The sequence below is a fragment of the Salvelinus fontinalis genome, chromosome 3, assembly GCF_029448725.1.
Source record: "Salvelinus fontinalis isolate EN_2023a chromosome 3, ASM2944872v1, whole genome shotgun sequence".
Classification (NCBI taxonomy): domain Eukaryota; kingdom Metazoa; phylum Chordata; class Actinopteri; order Salmoniformes; family Salmonidae; genus Salvelinus; species Salvelinus fontinalis.
The window spans coordinates 36885153-36903851 of NC_074667.1; the positions used below are offsets into that span (position 1 = coordinate 36885153).

The window sequence follows — 18699 nt, forward strand, 5'->3', positions numbered from 1 at the left end:
ACACACACACACACACACACACACACACACACACACACACACACACACACACACACACACACACACACACACACGCCCCCAGACTGCTTATGCGTCCGTGTTTTGTCTTTTACGTTATGTATCTTATACCAATCCATCACCACACATGAAGTTCCCTTTAAGGAAATTAAGGTCATTTGAATTGAATTGAGTAGATGTACACACCTGCAAAATCACAAAACCATTTTACATATACACGCACACATTCACACTCGCCAACTAACCCTATTCAATGCCCCCATTTGTTGGTCAAGGTTGGATGGGCATGTCTTTGCATGTACACAGTGAGACAGTGAAATTCACACTGCAGTCTGTCTGTCCTCCCTCCTTTATCCCATGGGAAGAGACCAATGTCCCAGAGCATGTGTGCTTTAACACGCCATCACAGTCCCATGAGAGGCCCAGTATTTGGGCCACAGTAGTCTGTCATTGTTACACAACCCAAAACAATGGGCTGGGGTTGAGGGGTGGGTGGAGGGGCAAAGTGGTTCCAGTTTTCCGAAACACTTGGAAGTGTTCCATTCCCCTCTCTGATTGGTCCGTGGGCCACTGACTGGAAGTTTGGGGGAGCAGTAATTTAGTGCAGATGTTTCATTTGTGTTGTTCAGCCCTGAGCCCCTGAGCGCTCCCAAATCCTGCCTTTTCACTGTTTTTCTATAGTCATGTTTTTATTTCAGCCCTGCTGTTTATGACGGGTCTCGGAACTCAATTCCAAAAGGGGTTGTGTGTGCTCGCCATGTGTCTGTGTGTGCGTGTCTCTGTTTGTGTATGTGCGCGCATGTGCAAGTATTTGTTTTTCATTCCAACCAATTCCCAGTGCTATAATTGTCTGTGCAGTAATATACTCTGGTACATTTACTTCCCCTGCCTGATGTTGTCCATAAGAGGATGAGAGTAATATTATTGGCTGTAATTTAGAGATTATATAATATTAGTACACTGATGTATATGTGTGTGTGTGTGTGTATATATATGTGTGTGTGTGTGTGTGTGTGTGTGTGTGTGTGTGTGTGTGTGTGTGTATACATTTGGCTGATTTGCCTTTAAATTGTTTAACTTGGGTCAAATTTTTCGGGTGGCCTTCCACAAGCTTCCCACAATAAGTTGGGTGAATTTTGGCCCATTCCTCCTGACAGAGCTGGTGTAACTGAGTCAGGTTTGTAGACCTCCTTGCTCGCACATGCTTTTTCAGTTCTGCCCACAAATTTTCTATAGGATTGAGGTCATGGCTTTGTGATGGCCACTCCAATACCTTGACTTTGTTGTCCTTAAGCCATTTTGCCACAACTTTGGAAGTATGCTTGGGGTCATTGTCCATTTGGAAGACCCATTTGCGACCAAGCTTTAACTTCCTGACTGATGTCTTGAGATGTTGCTTCAATATATCCACATAATTTTCCTCCCTCATGATGCCATCTATTTTGTGAAGTTCACCAGTCCCTCCTGCAGCAAATCACCCCCACAACATGATGCTGCCACCCCTGTGCTTCACGGTTGGGAGGATGTTCTTTGACTTGCAAGCCTCCCCCTTTTTCCTCCAAACATAACGATGGTCATTATGGCCAAACAGTTTCATCAGACCAGAGGACATTTCTCCAAAAAGTACGATCTTTGTCCCCATGTCCAGTTGCAAACCGAAGTCTGGCTTTTTTATGGCGGTTTTGGAGCAGTGGCTTCTTCGATATAGAACTTGTTTTACTGTGGATATAGATACTTTTGTACCTGTTTCCTCCAGCATCTTCACAAGGTCCTTTGCTGTTGTTCTGGGATTGATTTGCGTTTTTCACACCAAAGTATGTTCATCTCTAAGAAACAGAATGCGTCTCCTTCCTGAGCGGTATGACGGCTGCGTTTCCCCATGGTGTTTAAACTTGCGTACTATTGTTTGTACAGATGAACATGGTACCTTCAGGCGTTTGGAAATTTCTCCCAAGGATGAACCAGACTTGTGGTCCACCATTTTTTTCTGAGGTCTTGGTTGATTTCTTTTGATTTTCCCATGATGTCAAGCAAAGAGGCACTGAGTTTGAAGGTAGGCCTTGAAATACATCCACAGGTACACCTCCAATTGACTCAAATGATGTCAATTAGCCTATCAGAAGCTTCTAAAGCCATGATATCATTTTCTGGAATTTTCCAAGCTGTTTAAAGGCACAGTCAACACATTTGTGGCCTGCTGGAGGTCATTTTTGATGGGCTCTGGCAGTGCTCCTCCTGCTCAAAGGCGGAGGTAGCGGTCCTGCTGCTGGGTTGTTGCCCTCCTACGGCCTCCTCCACGTCTCCTGATGTACTGGCCTGTCTCCTGGTAGCGCCTCCATGCTCTGGACACTACGCTGACAGACACAGCAAACCTTCTTGCCACAGCTCGCATTGATGTGCCATCCTGGATGAGCTGCACTACCTGAGCCACTTGTGTGGGTTGTAGACTCCGTCTCATGCTACCACTAGAGTGAAAGCACCGCCAGCATTCAAAAGTAACCAAAACATCAGCCAGGAAGCATAGGAACTGAGAAGTGGTCTGTTGTCACCACCTGCAGAATCACTCCTTTATTGGGGGTGTCTTGCTAATTTCCTATAATTTCCACCTTTTTCTATTCCATTTGCACAACAGCATGTGAAATGTATTGTCAATCAGTGTTGCTTCCTAAGTGGACAGTTTGATTTCACAGAAGTGTGATTGACTTGGAGTTACATTGTGTTGTTTAAGTGTTCCCTTTATTTTTTTGAGCAGTGTATATATTTTTTGTCCTTTAAAATAACATAAAATCTATCCGAAATACGGTGTAGACGTTGTTGTTGTTGTAAATGACTATTGTAGCTGAAAACGGGAATTTTTTAAAATGGAATATCTACATAGGCGTACAGAGGCCCATTGTCAGCAACCATCACTCCTGTGTTCCAATGGCATGTTGTGTTAGCTAATCCAAGTTTATAATTTTAAAAGGCTAATTGATCATTAGAAAACCCTTTTGCAATTAAGTTAGCACAGCTGATCACTATTGTTCTGATTAAAGAAGCAATAAAACTGGAGTTCTTTAGACTAGTTGAGTACCTGGAGCATCAGCATTTGTGGGTTTGATTACAGGCTCAAAATGGCCAGAAACAAAGAACTTTCTTCTGAAACTCGTCAATCTATTCTTGTCCTGAGAACTGAAGGCAATTCCATGCGAGAAATTGGCATAAAACTGAATATCTCGTACAACGCTGTGTAGTAGTCTCAATTTAAACAGTAAACAGTGAAGAGGCGACTTCGGGATGCTGGCCTTCTAGGCAGAGTTCCTCTATCCAGTGTCTGTGTTCTTTTGCCCATCTTAATATTTTATTTTTATTGGCCAGACTGAGATATGGCTTTTACTTTGCAACTCTGCCTAGAAGGCCAGCATCCCGGAGTCGCCTCTTCACTGTTGACAATGAGACTGGTGTTTTGTGGGTACTATTTAATGAAGCTGCCGGTTGAGGACTTGTTAGGCGTCTGTTTCTCAAACTAGACACTCTAATGTACTTGTCCTCATGCTCAGTTGTGCACCGGGGCCTTTCCGAGAGCATGTCCAAGACAGTTTGATAGTTTCCTCCTGTTTAGGGACCTGAGGCACGGTAAACAAGCTTTTTAAGGAAAAAGACATAATAGAATATCAAATGTTCTAGTTAGGCCCAGGAGGTGTCCCAAGGTTGTTGCTGGACAAACTGTTACCACACTCAAATATTGCTCCATATAGAACCTAGTGAAGGTAATAAGGGGTATTCAACTACAGAGCCAAGTTTCCCCTACATTTATCAATTCACCAATCAATCAATCACTGTCAAACAGCTGTCTTTCCTCTCCCGCAACTCTTCCCTAGGTTGTTGCTGGAAATGAAATCATCCTCATGCTCAGTTAAAACTTACCTGCTAAAATAAGTTTGGAATGAAATAGAATCTAGAATTCTTGTCTGTAATCATCTCCCTCCCCTATTCTTCTTCCACAGTAAAGTGTTCTTCACAGACTACGGTCAGATCCCCAAGGTGGAGCGTTGTGACATGGATGGTCAGAACCGGACTAAGCTGGTGGACAGTAAGATTGTGTTCCCACACGGTATCACCCTGGACCTGGTCAGCAGGCTGGTCTACTGGGCCGATGCCTACCTGGACTACATAGAGGTGGTGGACTACGAAGGCAAGAACAGACACACCATCATACAGGGCCTGCTGGTGAGGACACGCATACATACATACATACATACATACATACATACATACATACATACATACATACATACATACATACATACATACATACATACATGCATACATGCATACATACATACATACATGCATGCATGCATACATACATACATACATGCGTACATACATACATACATACATACAAGGACATCGAGGGCAAGAACAGACACACTATCATTCAGGCCCTGCTTGTGAGGACATGCATACATACATACATACATACATACATACATACATACATGCATGCATGCATGCATGCATGCATAGATACAAGGACATTGAGGGCAAGAACAGACACACTATCATTCAGGGCCTGCTTGTGAGCTCATCAACCTGCGACTGTCTGGAAGCTAGCATACTTCAGAGTTCTGGAAGGGATCAGTTAAGTGGGTTTAACATTGTGAAATATTGCAGATTGTTGTTAATGTTGTGTGGAGCAGATGGACATCTTTATGTAGCGAAAGGAGCTGTGAACTTTTTACATTCATAGTTATCCAAGCAGTTCAATCTTAAATGCAATGTAAATACTTGGCACTAAAACCAAGTGCCCCCCTTTTTGTGTGTAAATCTATGTAGAGCTTCCCGTGTTTTTCTCTCCTGTGAGGATCCTTTCTCCCCTGCTGTTGTAGTAGTGTGTAGACCGGTGAGCTATGGCCAGAGAGCAGGGGGTGGACAGTAGCCTTTTCATTAGAGTGCTGATTAGTAGGAGGTAAGGCTAAGCTCTGGAAGGTTCCGCGACTGGCGTGGCCAAGCGCCTTTTAAACCTGTTAGCAGGGCTTTTAGCGCTAGCTGTCTCTGTCTGCACAAGTAATAGCCTTCATTTACTCACTGGGCCTGGGGGCAGAGACATGTGTACACACACACAAAGCCCCTTCATTTGTGTGTGTGTGTGTGTGTGTGTGTGTGTGCCAGATAGCCATCAGCAGCAGTTTAAAGTCCATGGACGGTTATTGATGGTGTGTTATGGGCTGCGTTGCAGAGAGCATCTGTGTTTATCCCCGCCCTGCCTCATCTTAATGGACGCTAGTTGCTCTGATCTGAAACACTGATGGGCCGCCAACGTCTATGTGACGTTAGTGCTGTTTACTGGGACAGTAAGCCTGGCTTTCTTCTCACGGATGAATGTGTGTTTGTTTAGGCGTGTTAGGGTGCATTAAATAAAATGGAGCCCTGTGTCGTGCGAAGGGTGATGTTTAGAATTCTGAAGCACCTTTGCGGTTGGGTCCGTACATAAGGAGTGTGAAGGGGAATGCTGTATTGATTGTGACTTTTTGGGGTTTTGCGTCACTCATTCTCTCTCCCTCCCCCTCTTTTTCTCTTCCCTCCCTTATTCTCTCCCTCTCTCCCTCTTCCCACCCTCTGTGTCAGATTGAGCACCTGTACGGTCTGACAGTGTTTGAGAACTACCTGTATGCCACTAACTCGGACAACGCCAACATGCAGCCTAAGACCAGTGTGATCAGAGTGAACCGCTTCAACAGCTCTGACTACCAGGTGGTGACCCGCGTCGACAAGGGAGGAGCCCTGCACGTCTACCACCAGAGACGCCAGCCCCCAGGTAACTGTTGTTATAGGGGTCTGTATTTTATGCTGGGCATATTGTCAAATCAATTCTATATTGAACCCACAGACATAGTGGTATAGTTGAAATTCATTTGAATACTAAAAGAAAGTCCTCTCCTCCAGTGCGTAGCCATGCATGTGAGCCAGACCAGTTTGGGAAGGCAGGAGGCTGCTCTGATATTTGTCTGCTGGGGAACAGCCATAAGACCCGCACCTGCCGCTGTCGCTCCGGCTTCAGCCTGGGGAGTGACGGGAAGTCCTGCAAGAGTAAGTACCACACAGCCAATCTCGTCTCAGGTACTCCACAGCACAGCCAATCACCTCTCAGATACTCCATAGCACAGCCAATTATCTGTTAGGCACTTTTACAACCCAAGCCAATCCGCTTTAAGATGCTGAATTATATCGGCTCTGAGATGCAGCAACACAGCCAACCCATTCCTACATACGATAGTCTACGGCACAGATGATATCACAGCCAATCCACTTTCAGCTCCTCCAATCAGCTCCTTCACAAATCTGGCTATCCATTCCTCCTCTGCGGCGGTCTCTATGAGCAGCTAAATCTCATGTCTGAGCAGTAGAAATCCTCTCACTCACCTGGCATTGACAGCCAACCTCCCTAATCAATGTCTACATGCCTGAAGCCCCACTGTAACTTTAAACCAGAGGCATAGATTGATTCTGTGATTGAACCTGTGCCAAGGGCAGTGAATGTTGAGTCAGGAAAACCGCATGCCCCTGAGCTAAGGTCTGGGACACCCCTAATGTGCATGTATTAACCAGGCTTTTCTCCAATTGACTACTTTTGTATGCTGCTTCATGTAAGTTGCAACCCCATCCTTGATTGATTCAGTTTGCCCGCAAGGTGTGTATTAATATTCTGTGAGGATATGAAAGCAAGCACATATTGATCTGTTTCTAGACTATAACCCCTTGGTGGCTTTGATAACCACACCACGGTAGATTGATTCAACAGAAGCCTATCCCGTCCGCCATGCCATACGGAACTCCCGCTTGTTAATTTGAATGATTTGAAAATCGCTTACATTCTCATTAGGTTGACGGGATTATGCTGCTCTTGCACCATTTCTGTCTGTTTTAAATAATGCAAATGATATGGGGCAGTGTTGTTTAGTTTCAGCATTTCAATTGGGAATTATTTTCTGAGACGCAATCGGTCACAAGATTTAAGAAAGCCGGGAATATTGGAAGGGATTGGAATCATGTGGATCTCATTAAACAACAAAGGCCTCACCAATGCTCTCCTCCTCCTGGTCCCATGTTGTCTGTCTGTCATAGCATTGTAGTGTGATTTGAAATGCTTTTTAGAAGCTACCTCTCAGGTTGGGCAGACTCGCTAGAGAGACGCGAACTAGATATGTGTTTATAATAAGTTTACAGCCAAAAGCCCCTATTCATAAAGCATCTCAAAGTGCTGATCTAGGATCAGTTTTTGTCTTTTAGATCATAATGAATAAGATTACATGGACAGGGGGATGGCTGATCCTAGATCAACTTTCTTACTCTGAGATGATTTATGAATACATACCCAGTAAGTCCTCTCTATCTCCCATGCTGTTTCTCAGAGCCGGAGCATGAGCTGTTTCTGGTGTACGGTAAAGGTCGTCCAGGGGTCATCAGAGGGATGGACATGAATGCTAAGGTCCCAGATGAGTACATGATCCCTATAGAGAACCTGATGAACCCCAGAGCCCTTGACTTCCACTCAGAGAGTGACTTCATATATTTTGCCGATGCCACCAGCTACCTCATCGGCCGCCAGAAGATCGACGGTACAGAAAGGGACACCATTCTGAAGGAAGGTACGGTAACTGCCCTCCATGTTGGCCATTTTCGGGAATCATTACAGTAATAGGGAGTAGTGGCCATTTTAGCTCCAAAATAATGCTAGCGCCTTGTCAGGTGCTCTTGTGAGGGTAGAGGTGGTCATTTTAGCTCAGTTTGTCCAGTTTTGTTGTGTATAATAGGGCGACTGGCCTCTCACCACCTCTTCCTCTGTGTTCCAGGGATCCATACAGTCGAGGGTATAGCGGTGGACTGGATGGCTGATAACCTGTACTGGACAGATGATGGGCCCAAGAAGACCATCAGTGTGGCCAGGCTGGAGAAGGCTTCCCAGACTCGCAAGACTCTCATCGATGGCAAGATGACCCACCCCCGCGCCATCGTAGTGGACCCCCTGCACGGGTAAGAGACGGAGGGATGGTGGGAGAAAGATGAAAGGAAAGATAGTGGTATCAGATTGGTCTTTAAACTGTTGAGCTGCAACTTTAAAGTTTGTGGGTTGGATGTGTGGGAGAGGTTAGGTAAAAGTTGTTTTGTGGGAGGCGGTAGGTTTTAATTTAATTCAGTGTATGTGTGTGTGTGTGTGTGTGTGTGTGTGTGTGTGTTGGGAGTATTTGATTCCCTCTGCTTCTTAATAGATTCTTTTGATATTCTAATGATCCTCTCCCATGTGTGTGTGATGTGGCTGGGAGATGATTGGAAAGTTGACCCTGGGGGGTGTGGGTTAGTGTGTGTGTTGGTGTTAGTGTACGTGCATACAAAATGTACATGCACATGTGTGTGGGTCAGAAAAGAGCAGATGGTCATCTGTCGATAATAGCCTCCTGTCACTAAGCCCCCATTGTCCCCTCAAGGCGCTTCAAAACAATTCTATCGCGCTCAACCTGTGTGTGTGTGTGTGTGTGTGGGTGTGTGTGTGTGGGTGTGTGTGTGTGTGTGTGTGTGTGTGTGTGTGTGTGTGTGTGTGTGTGTGTGTGTGTGTGTGTGTGTGTGTGTGTGTGTGTGTGTGTGTGTATAATATAATTAAGCAATAAGACATATACCACATTCAAACCCACTATCCTGGGGTCGCAAGCGCCATGCTCCACCAACTGAGCTACAGTGTACTGGGCACCCGGGGTTCTCTCGCCAAGCGGTCTTAATCTGTGTGTGACTCTTCATATTGATGTACCCTCACCTGGCCCTCTCCCTAGAGCAATACACACACACACACACTTTAGATTGGCTGTGACAGAGAGACGTGCGTCCACACACTCTCCTGGAGAAGCACTCACCTCCACTAAGACCTGTAATCAATCAGCCAGCCAGAGAGAGCGAGAGAAATAGGGGAGATCGAGGGAGACGAGGAGAGACGGAGTGGAGGAGCGAGAGGAGAGTGAGATGGATCGAACCCGAGGTAGAAGTAGGGAGGAATAGAGCGAATGGGGGAAGGAGAGGTAAAGATGAGAGGTAGAGACCGGTAGAGGGGATGAGTCTCAAAGGGAGAGAGGAAAGGAGAGGGGGAGGGAGAAATTGATTGAGTCAGGTGGTCACTCATACTACAGTGTGATGAGGAGAGGAGAGTCTGGTGTTACATAATGAGTTGTTTAACAGCCGATATTGGTGCCGGCTGGCTGGATCGATAGTCCTATGGTGTCCATCTATCAGGGGCTTTGACAGACAGTTCCAATCTGGAGAGAATGTCATTAGTCAGTATATTGACAGCCAGACTAGGGGACCCTTCACTGTGTGGGTGGACGGGGGTGGTTAGGAGAGGTCCTATAGAATGCTACTCGATCAGATGTCAGCTGGGGCAGAATTGTCCAGTCACAACGGACCAAAACACACACCCACACACAGACAGATACACACACACACCCTGCTCACCTCCTCTCTCTCTTCCAAGGTGGATGTACTGGACAGACTGGGAGGAAGATCCCAAGGAGAGTAAGAGAGGGAAGATTGAGCGGGCCTGGATGGATGGTTCTAACAGGAACGTGTTCCTGACCAGTAAGACGGTCCTGTGGCCCAACGGTCTGAGTCTGGACATCCCACAGGGCATTCTGTACTGGGTGGACGCATACTATGACCGCATCGAGATGGTCTACATTAACAACACTGAACGCAAGGTCAGTCAGACTGGTTACTAGCGCTTAACCTAACCCCAACCCTAACCCTACTATGACCACCTCAACAACACCGAACTCAAGGTCAGACATTGACAATACTTGTGTTTCAGTTGCAAAATGTTTTGCTACGGTGTGCACTAATGAATATGGCCTTGTGTTGTGCTGTTGCTATCAGACGGTATACGAGGGTCAGGAGTTGAACCACGCCTTCGGCCTGTGTCACTACAAACACTTCCTGTTCTGGAACGAGTACCGCAGCGGCAGCATCTACAAACTGGACCAGATCACCAGGACCGTCACCCTGCTCCGCAACGAACGGCCGCCCATCTTCGAGATCCGCATGTATGACGCCCAGCAGCAGCAAGGTACAGGACACTACACTCTGTCCATCCAGCCACAACTCCATCCATCTGTCTATCCAATCACTCACCCCCCCCCATTCATCACTTTTTGTTATCGCTACCATTCTCAGATGACAGATCTGCAGCTAGGTCTAAATTGTAACTTGAGATACAATGCATTCGGAAAGTAATCAGACCCCTTGACTTTTTTCACGTTTTGTTACATTACAGCCTTATTCTAAAATGGATTAAATATTTATTTTTCTTATCAATCGACACACAATACTCCATAATGACAAAGTGAAGACGTTTATAGACATTTTTGCAAATCTATAATAATAATAAAAAACATATGCCTTATTTACATTTTCATTAAATATTCATTAAGTATTCAAACCCTTTGCTATGAAACTTGAAATTGAGCTCAGGAGCATCCTGTTTCCATTAATCATCCTTGAGATGTTTCTACAACTTGATTGGAGTCCACCTGTGGTAAATTCAATTGATTGGACATGATTTGGAAAGACACACAACTGTCTATATGACAGTGCGTGTCAGAGCAAAAACCAAGCCATGAGGTCAAAGGAATTGTCCGTAGAGCTCCGAGACAGGATTGTGTTGAGGCACAGATCTGGGGATGGGTACCAAAATATTTATTCAGTATTGAAGGTCCCCAAGAACAGTGGCCTCCATCATTCTTAAATGGAAGAAGTTTGTAACCACCAAGACTCTTCCTAGAGCTGGCCGCTCAGCCAAACTGAGCAATCGGGGGAGAAAGGCCTTGGTTAGGGAGGTGACCTGATGATCACTCTGACAGAGCTCTTCTGTGGAGATGGGAGAACCTTCCAGATGAACAAACATCTCTGCAGCCAAGTGTCACGTGTGTAGGAAACCTGGCTCCATCCCTACGGTGAAGCATGGTGGTGACAGCATCATGATGTGGGGATGTTTTTCAGCGGCAGGGACTGGGAGACGAACAGAGCAAAGTACAGAGACATCCTTGATGAAAACCTGTTCCGGACCGCTAAGGACCTCAGACTGGGGTGAAGGTTCAGCTTCCAACAGGACAACGACCCTAAGGACACAGCCAAGCTTTGGGACAAGTCTCTGAATGTCCTTGAGTGGCCCTGCCAGAGCCTGGACGTGAACCCGATTGAGCATCTCTGGAGAGACCTGAAAATAGCAGTGCAGTGACGCTCACCATCCAATCTGACAGAGCGTGAGAGGATCTGAAGAATGGGAGAAACTCCCCAAATACAGTTGTGCCAAGCTTGTAGCATCATACCCAAAAAGACTTGAGGCTGTAATCGCTGCCGAAGGTGCTTCAACAAGTACTGAGTAAAGGGTCTGAGTTCTTATGTACATTTAATATTCATAAAAAAAAAAAATCTTAAAACCTGTTTTTTGGTTTGTCATTATGGGGTATTGTGTGTAGACTGATGGGGAAAAAACGATTTAAGAAATTTTAGAATACGGCTGTAACGTAACAAATTGCGGAAAAAGTCAAGGCGTCTGAATACTTTCCGAATACACTCCACCTCCGACACACAAACCCTTATATTCAGACACTAATCTGTGTGTTTATAACCCCCCCCCCCCCCCCCCCGCCCGTCTCTCTCTGCCTGTCTCTCTGTCTCTGTGCAGGTTCTAATGCGTGTCGTGTGAATAACGGGGGCTGCAGTAGTCTGTGTCTGGCGATCCCTGATGGGAGACAGTGTGCCTGTGCAGAGGACCAGCTACTAGATGACAAAGACAACACCAGCTGTAAAGGTGAGAGGTCAGGGAACAAGGGCCACCTATAGGAGACCAGGAGTTTACACTCAATTCAAAACTCCCACAATGTGTGTGTGCATGTGCGCGTGCCCGTGTGTGTGTGTGTGATAACTCGTGTGGAAGGAAATTTTAACACATGCTACCGACATCAGGGTTTATAGAGATTAGCCTAGAATAAAACTGTATTTCAAAGTTGAACTGTCAAAGTGTATGTGTCTGTGAGAGGGGAAGAGAGAACAAATGTGTATAGAATGCAAATAGAAATCCCTCTCACGCATGGAGCAGTCAGCACAGATTTTAGGGGTGTGGAGAGGGGGGGTGGATTAGGGGCTGACAGTAGGCTTGACACACACACACACACACACACTGGGATCATGTTGACTCACTGCTTTGACAGGGTTTGTATTTGTTGTTGGCTGCTGATGTGACAGTGTATTAGCTTGTATCTCACTGTCCCGCTCCATTCATTAAACTTTGTCGGTGAAATGTGTTATTTAAACGTTCAACTTCTCTCTTTCCATGTCTATCTCTCCCTCTCTCCCCCTCTCCCTCCAGTCAACCCCACCTACATCCCTCCTCCTCAGTGTCAGCCAGGGGAGTTTGCCTGTAAGAACAACCGCTGTATCCAGGAGCGATGGAAGTGTGACGGTGACAATGACTGTCTGGACAACAGCGACGAGGCCCCCGAGCTCTGCCGTGAGTGCGCACACGTGCATACACACACACACAGACACTGATTTTAGATCAGCTACCTTTCCTTTGGTCTCTGTGCAGCTGGAGACAGATGGCCTTTCAGTATTTCAATTTGACAGTCTGTTGATGCCAGAATGAATTGAGAAACGACAGACTTTGTGTGTTTATGTGGAGTTTGTATTTGCACATGCCTGCGGGAGAGTGTGTGTGTGTGTGTGTGTGTGTGCGCGCGTGTGTGTGTGAAGGAATGTGGGAATGTTGGTGGGTCTGGAAAAGCTCTCTCTGTCTGTCTGTGGTCAGAGTGCAGACAGGCTCCAGTAGCCTAGCCAGAGAGTCTGTCTGTCTGTGTCTGTCTGTGCCCTCTTACACTCTGTACCCCTGCTATCCCCCTTCTATTCTTCTTCAATCCATCCATCCCTCCTTTTCTCTCCCCTCCATCCCTCCCCCTCTCCCTTCTCTTCCTCCATCCCTCCCTCTCTCCCCCTCCAGACCAGCACACCTGTCCGACCGACAGGTTTAAGTGTCAGAACAACCGCTGTATCCCTCTGCGCTGGCTGTGTGACGGAGACAACGACTGTGGCAATGATGAGGATGAGTCCAACACCACCTGCTCTGGTAGGACGCTCACACACTCACAGATGTACACGCTCACACTCGCAGATGTACACATACACACACACAAGTAACACACACTCGCACACATATTCTGTACACATTCTTTTCTCTCTTTCTCGCTCTTTATTTTTCTATTTTGCTGTCTCTTTCTTTTCTCTCTTTCTCTGTCGTACACATCGTTCAGACAATGGTTGTTTAGGGCTGACCTTTCCCTCAGCTTAGCCCAGTGTACATGGACTGAATCCACACAATGCTCTGAAGATCCTCAAAATGCCATTTGTCATTTCCCATGAATCCAACTCCTGTTGTAACATTTCAAAGGGCAATCTAATAACATCCTATTGGAGTCGTTCTCCTGAGGATAACTGTTTATTAATCTCAATGCCTCCTCCCCCCCACACTCCTACCATTTCAGCACGCACCTGCCCCCCCAACCAGTACTCGTGTGCCAGCGGTCGCTGTATCCCCATCTCCTGGACATGTGACCTGGACGATGACTGTGGGGACCGCTCTGACGAGCCTGCGTCATGTGGTAGTTCACCTGCCTCACCTTTGACCCTTGACCCTTATCTTTCTCCTATGCTATAACATACAGAAAATAAATCTTCCTCAGAAAAGAAAAGACGAAACACAATACCCATATCACTGAAACCCAGGCTTGTAGTGCGGCCGGGAACTATCATGGTCATAGCTAGTAAAGTCGTTACTGTTGTGTTTTTTCTTATGACACGAAGCACTCGGTCTTTCATTTTCTCTCTCTCATTCTCTCTCTCCGCCCAGCCTACCCCACCTGTTTCCCTCTCACCCAGTTCACCTGCAATAACGGACGCTGCATCAACATCAACTGGCGCTGTGACAATGGTGAGTGTCTCTCCTTCGTCTTCCTCGTTCTCCTACTGCGTGTGCATCTCTAGTCATCACCAGCTTTATCACTGACTCGTTGCTACGCATGTCATTTGATGTCCACATGTCTGTCTGACTACAGCTTTCCTCTCTATTTGGCAAGGGTGTTTGTGTGTCTGTTTCTTCTCTCATTGTCATTGGCTCGTTGTGCTGTTGTTGTTGTTCAATGTGTGTTGTTGTCGTGCCGTCTGCCCACTCCGCTGTCTCCGTTGATTTCTTTGTTTCAGAAAAGGATTGTGGGGATGGCTCTGATGAGTTGAATTGTCCGAACCCGACCGGTTAGTGCATAGATCAACATGCACCAAAGCCAGGGCCAGGGCTCACTAGGGGGGCCCCAGAGGGGAGGGAGAGGGAGGGTCAGACCTGCTACTGTAGGGAGAACCAGGGTTTGCTAGGGGGGCCCCAGAGGGGAGGGAGAGGGAGAACCAGGGCTGCTTTCCTTACTAACGGCAGCTTTACCCTTTAACAGTAGTTCATTATTCATCTCAATAGACCGATAATGGAGGCTCTTACTGCTTCTACTCACCCACTTAATGCAGGAAGAAGAGCTCTCCATTGTAATCGTAATGAATGGACAAGAATCAAAGATAGAGAACATTGGTTGTTCGGGGTGGTGGGTTATTTTTATTAAACAACAAGGTCCAATTGGCCTCAACCCTATCTGTAATAGTGAGCTTACTGTCTATATTTATCTGCCAGTGGACACCATTAAGGTTTAGTTACCAGACAAACCTCCCTGTTAGAAGTGCTTAGATGAGGAAGTCTATGGGGAAGCATCTCCTCTGCTGCCAAGCTCAATGTATCAGTGCTGGGTACATTCACTCATGGTGCATGGTTTGATCTATGCAGTTTCTGTGATTATTTTCCTCTATCTCTTCTCCTTTTTCCTCACATTGAAATTCATTTGTAAATGTAATGTTAAGTGTTTTTGTATGTGAGTCTGCATTTTATGTAAAGGAAATTGCATTATGAACAATAGTTGTATAAAGGCTATTTACTTAGTGATAAAAACATACTGTCTGAGTGATGAGAGAACTGACATTGACAGGGTTCTTCATAACTAATGTAAATGACCAGGTACATAAAACAATAACCTGGGAGATTTGTTCATGTCTTTCACTATAGTCTGCCTATGTTGTGTGTATGAGCGATGTGAGGTAGAGGTTTGACTATGTTTGCCTTGCAGATAATGATTGTGGGGACAACAGTGATGAGGCAGGCTGCAGCCATTCCTGCTCCAGCGCCCAGTTCAAGTGTAACAGCGGCCGCTGCATCCCGGACTATTGGACCTGCGATGGAGACAACGACTGTGGCGACTACAGCGACGAGACTCACGCCAACTGCACCAATCAGGGTGAGTGTCAGCACTGTAGCCCACCAATCGTTGTCTGTGAGAGTGTAACCCACCAATCTTTGTATGAACTCCGTAACCCACCAATCTTTGTGAGTGTAGATTCCATGACAGCTCCATAACCAACCAATCGCTGTCTGGGTGTGTCAACTACTGTATGTAACGCACCAATCAGGTGCCAAATATATTACTGTACGTGAGTGTCAGCTTCATAACCCACCAACCATGAAAACTTAATGCCATATTACTGTATGTGCTATAGACCAGCCAAATGAAAAGGGTTAGTCTACAACAGGCTGTGGGCTTCTAGATGGCTGTTGACTGTGTGAAACCTCACTACATCATGTCCCTAGTTGTGCAACAGACATGCAATTCTGTCATAAACACTACTCCATCTCTCCCTCTAGCTTATAAACCTGCTAGTATCTCCTTCGAACATATAATTAAGAATTGGGGAAACAAACTCACTATTTATACTGTAAACACTACATCTGATTATGTCCCGTGTTGTTTAGTTGGTCAAGAATTGTAGAAAGCCTCACCTGAAAGGAAACTTTCCTGTGGTCAACTCCAAACCACTTTATTACATTTGTTGCGTAGGATCTGAACCAAAAGAAACAAAGTCTTAGACGAGAAACAGACAAGTTAAATATGATATACTATCAGGGGAATTTTGAATAAACATATCTTTATCTGTCACTTACACTGTGGCATGTAACCAGAGTACTAGGAACCCAGCCAGCCAGCCTTCTCCCCCCCCGTGGTGCTGGCTAATGGGCTGGTCTGGTTTTGGCTCCCCTCGCGGGGCCCAGGGAGTAGGAGAAGCGGAATCCTGAGGTTTTAATGGAGGGCAGGCAGGATGCTTCAGGATCTTTTACACACATACACACACGCGTGCACATGCTCACACAAACACCTGCACAATGAAACACACATACTTACACAGATTTAGTCTCATGGTCTTCCACACTTGCACAGCCATTTTGGAGCACACTATTTCCATTTATCAAAAAGAAACCTACGGTACTTTTTCACTTTGACGTGACACATGAAACTCTGTGACAGCCATTGATCGTTGATGTCCGAGTCTTTCAATTAATTCCGTAATCACCAATGCCAATGATGGCTCTATTGGTAATCCACTGGAGCATGGCCTCTGCGTGAAGCTGTACCCTTCAGTGCGCTGCATCACCCTGGCATTGTAGCACTGCCAACCCTTGACTCGTGGGCGTCTTTGGGTCATTGGTTTCCATTCATTTAGCCGTGACAGGTCGTTAGTGAACGTCAGCATTTTGTTAATGATGTGATTTGATGTGTTGTGTGTATGAATAAAAGCACGTCATCTTTTGTCTCATGGCATTGTCAAGCTTCTGCCCACTGTGAGGTCCACATACATGCCAACACCTTAGCCACATTTTGCCATCTGTGTCTTTGTCTGTGCCAGATGCCTGTTGGTTTTGCCAGTCCCTTTTGATTATCCATTGAGTGAATAGTCGGTGAATAGTGTCCATCATTGAAGCGTGATGTTCTGGTCAAACTGATCCCCTGTGATAAAGAGTGTCCTTGTTTCCCATTGGAGCCCCACAGTGGGAGAAACAAGTAGTGAATGACTCGGTGCGATATCTGTCCTGATGTGGTTGCATTAGCATTTTCTCAATCACCAGCATTGGCAGTTACTCAGTTACTCCAACTCAGCAAACTCTTACAAAAATGATGAACACAGATGAAAAGTTATAGCTTATAACAAGGTCCCAGAGTTTAACCTGGTTCAGTAACAACTCGGAGGCCTAAATATCTCTGTTTTTAATACATTTCCATTTCTGGAAATGTTTGAGTGTTATGGTAGTGATATAATACTCCTCATTTCTCTCTCTCTCTTTCCATCACTCTCCCTCCCCAGCCACGCGTCCCCCTGGTGGCTGTCACACGGATGAGTTCCAGTGTCGTATGGACGGTCTGTGCATCCCTATGCGCTGGCGCTGCGATGGAGACACAGATTGCATGGACCTGAGCGATGAGAAGAACTGCGAAGGTGTCACACACATGTGTGACCCCGCCGTCAAGTTTGGTTGTAGAGACTCTGGTAAGGAGACTGGGGGAATGTGGATGGTTGTGACACAGCAATAAGGAAGAAATTAGGGTAGTTTAAATGAAAGGGGGAAAGAATGAGAGATTTGCCTGTTGAAAAACATAAATGTAACAGTATTGAAATGGGGAGCTCAGAATTATCTGGTGGAGATGGACTGCATTTGGTTGAAGCTGTATTTTTGTTATTGTGGACTGTATCTGCCTGTAACCTCTGACCTTTGCCCTCTGACCTATCCCTAGCCCGCTGTATCAGTAAGGCCTGGGTGTGTGACGGGGACAGCGACTGTGAGGACAACTCAGACGAGGACAACTGTGAGGCGTTGGTGTGTAAGCTCTCCCACCATGTGTGTGCCAACGACTCCACCATCTGTCTGCCCGCTGAGAAGCTTTGTGACGGCACAGACGACTGCCCCGACGGCTCTGACGAGAAACTCTGTGGTAAGACCTGCTGCTACTAAAGACTACATTACCCAGGATGCACCGGGTGGTAGGACAGGGATCCCACCTCTGACACCAAGGTGCCAGAGTAAAACCGGGAATATTGCAAGTTGAGCTGTCGTGACTGTTTATGATGCCTGTTTTGTCACTGTTGTGTATTCCGCATGAGAGAGAGCTCTAGAAGAGTGTTGGCCCAATGTTTTTGTTCAGTGTCACCTCCTCCTGTAACACCCATCCCTCTCTTTCCCTGCAGACCTGTGCTCGCTGGATAACGGCGACTGCAGCCATAACTGTACAGTAGCCCCCGGGGAGGGCGTGGTGTGTTCCTGCCCCCTGGGCATGGAGCTGGACTCCAACAACAAGACCTGTCAGATCCAGAGCTTCTGCGCCAAACACCTCAAGTGTAGCCAGCGCTGTGAGCAGGACAAGTTCAGTGTCAAGTGTTCCTGCTACGAGGGTTGGGAACTGGAGCCTGACCAGGAGAACTGCAAGAGCACTGGTGAGGAGGGTGGTTTGGAGAAGATGTGGAGGGAGGAGAGGAGAGGGTGATGGGAGGCTTGGAGAGAAAGAGGGAATGGAAGAGCAGGGGAGGTTAAAGGGTGGGAGGAAGAAGAGAAGAAGAGGGGGATATGGTGGTTTGGAGTGAAATGGAAGAGAACGGAGAGATTCTAAGGATTATGAGAATGAAAGACTGGCGCAGAGGGTGAGGTGTGTCAACGTGATGGATGTGGGGAGAGTCAAAGTGAGAGAGGGGATT

The 18699-nt window shown here is 46.4% G+C and overlaps 1 protein-coding gene across 7 annotated transcripts in view; it reads left to right on the forward strand.

The window, feature by feature from the left end:
• LOC129846683 (low-density lipoprotein receptor-related protein 1-like) overlaps positions 1-18699 on the forward strand; it is a 168011-nt gene that overhangs the window by 85723 nt on the left and 63589 nt on the right. For all 7 annotated transcript variants that reach the window (XM_055914578.1, XM_055914580.1, XM_055914582.1 and 4 more), the window contains exons 8-23: positions 4005-4227; positions 5629-5818; positions 5947-6090; positions 7413-7649; positions 7854-8034; positions 9518-9740; positions 9916-10105; positions 11726-11851; positions 12410-12550; positions 13037-13162; positions 13578-13694; positions 13943-14023; positions 15252-15419; positions 17317-17499; positions 17745-17942; positions 18196-18441. In XM_055914578.1, the coding sequence (XP_055770553.1) occupies positions 4005-4227; positions 5629-5818; positions 5947-6090; positions 7413-7649; positions 7854-8034; positions 9518-9740; positions 9916-10105; positions 11726-11851; positions 12410-12550; positions 13037-13162; positions 13578-13694; positions 13943-14023; positions 15252-15419; positions 17317-17499; positions 17745-17942; positions 18196-18441 (2774 nt within the window). The remainder of the gene's footprint in view (positions 1-4004; positions 4228-5628; positions 5819-5946; positions 6091-7412; positions 7650-7853; positions 8035-9517; positions 9741-9915; positions 10106-11725; positions 11852-12409; positions 12551-13036; positions 13163-13577; positions 13695-13942; positions 14024-15251; positions 15420-17316; positions 17500-17744; positions 17943-18195; positions 18442-18699) is intronic.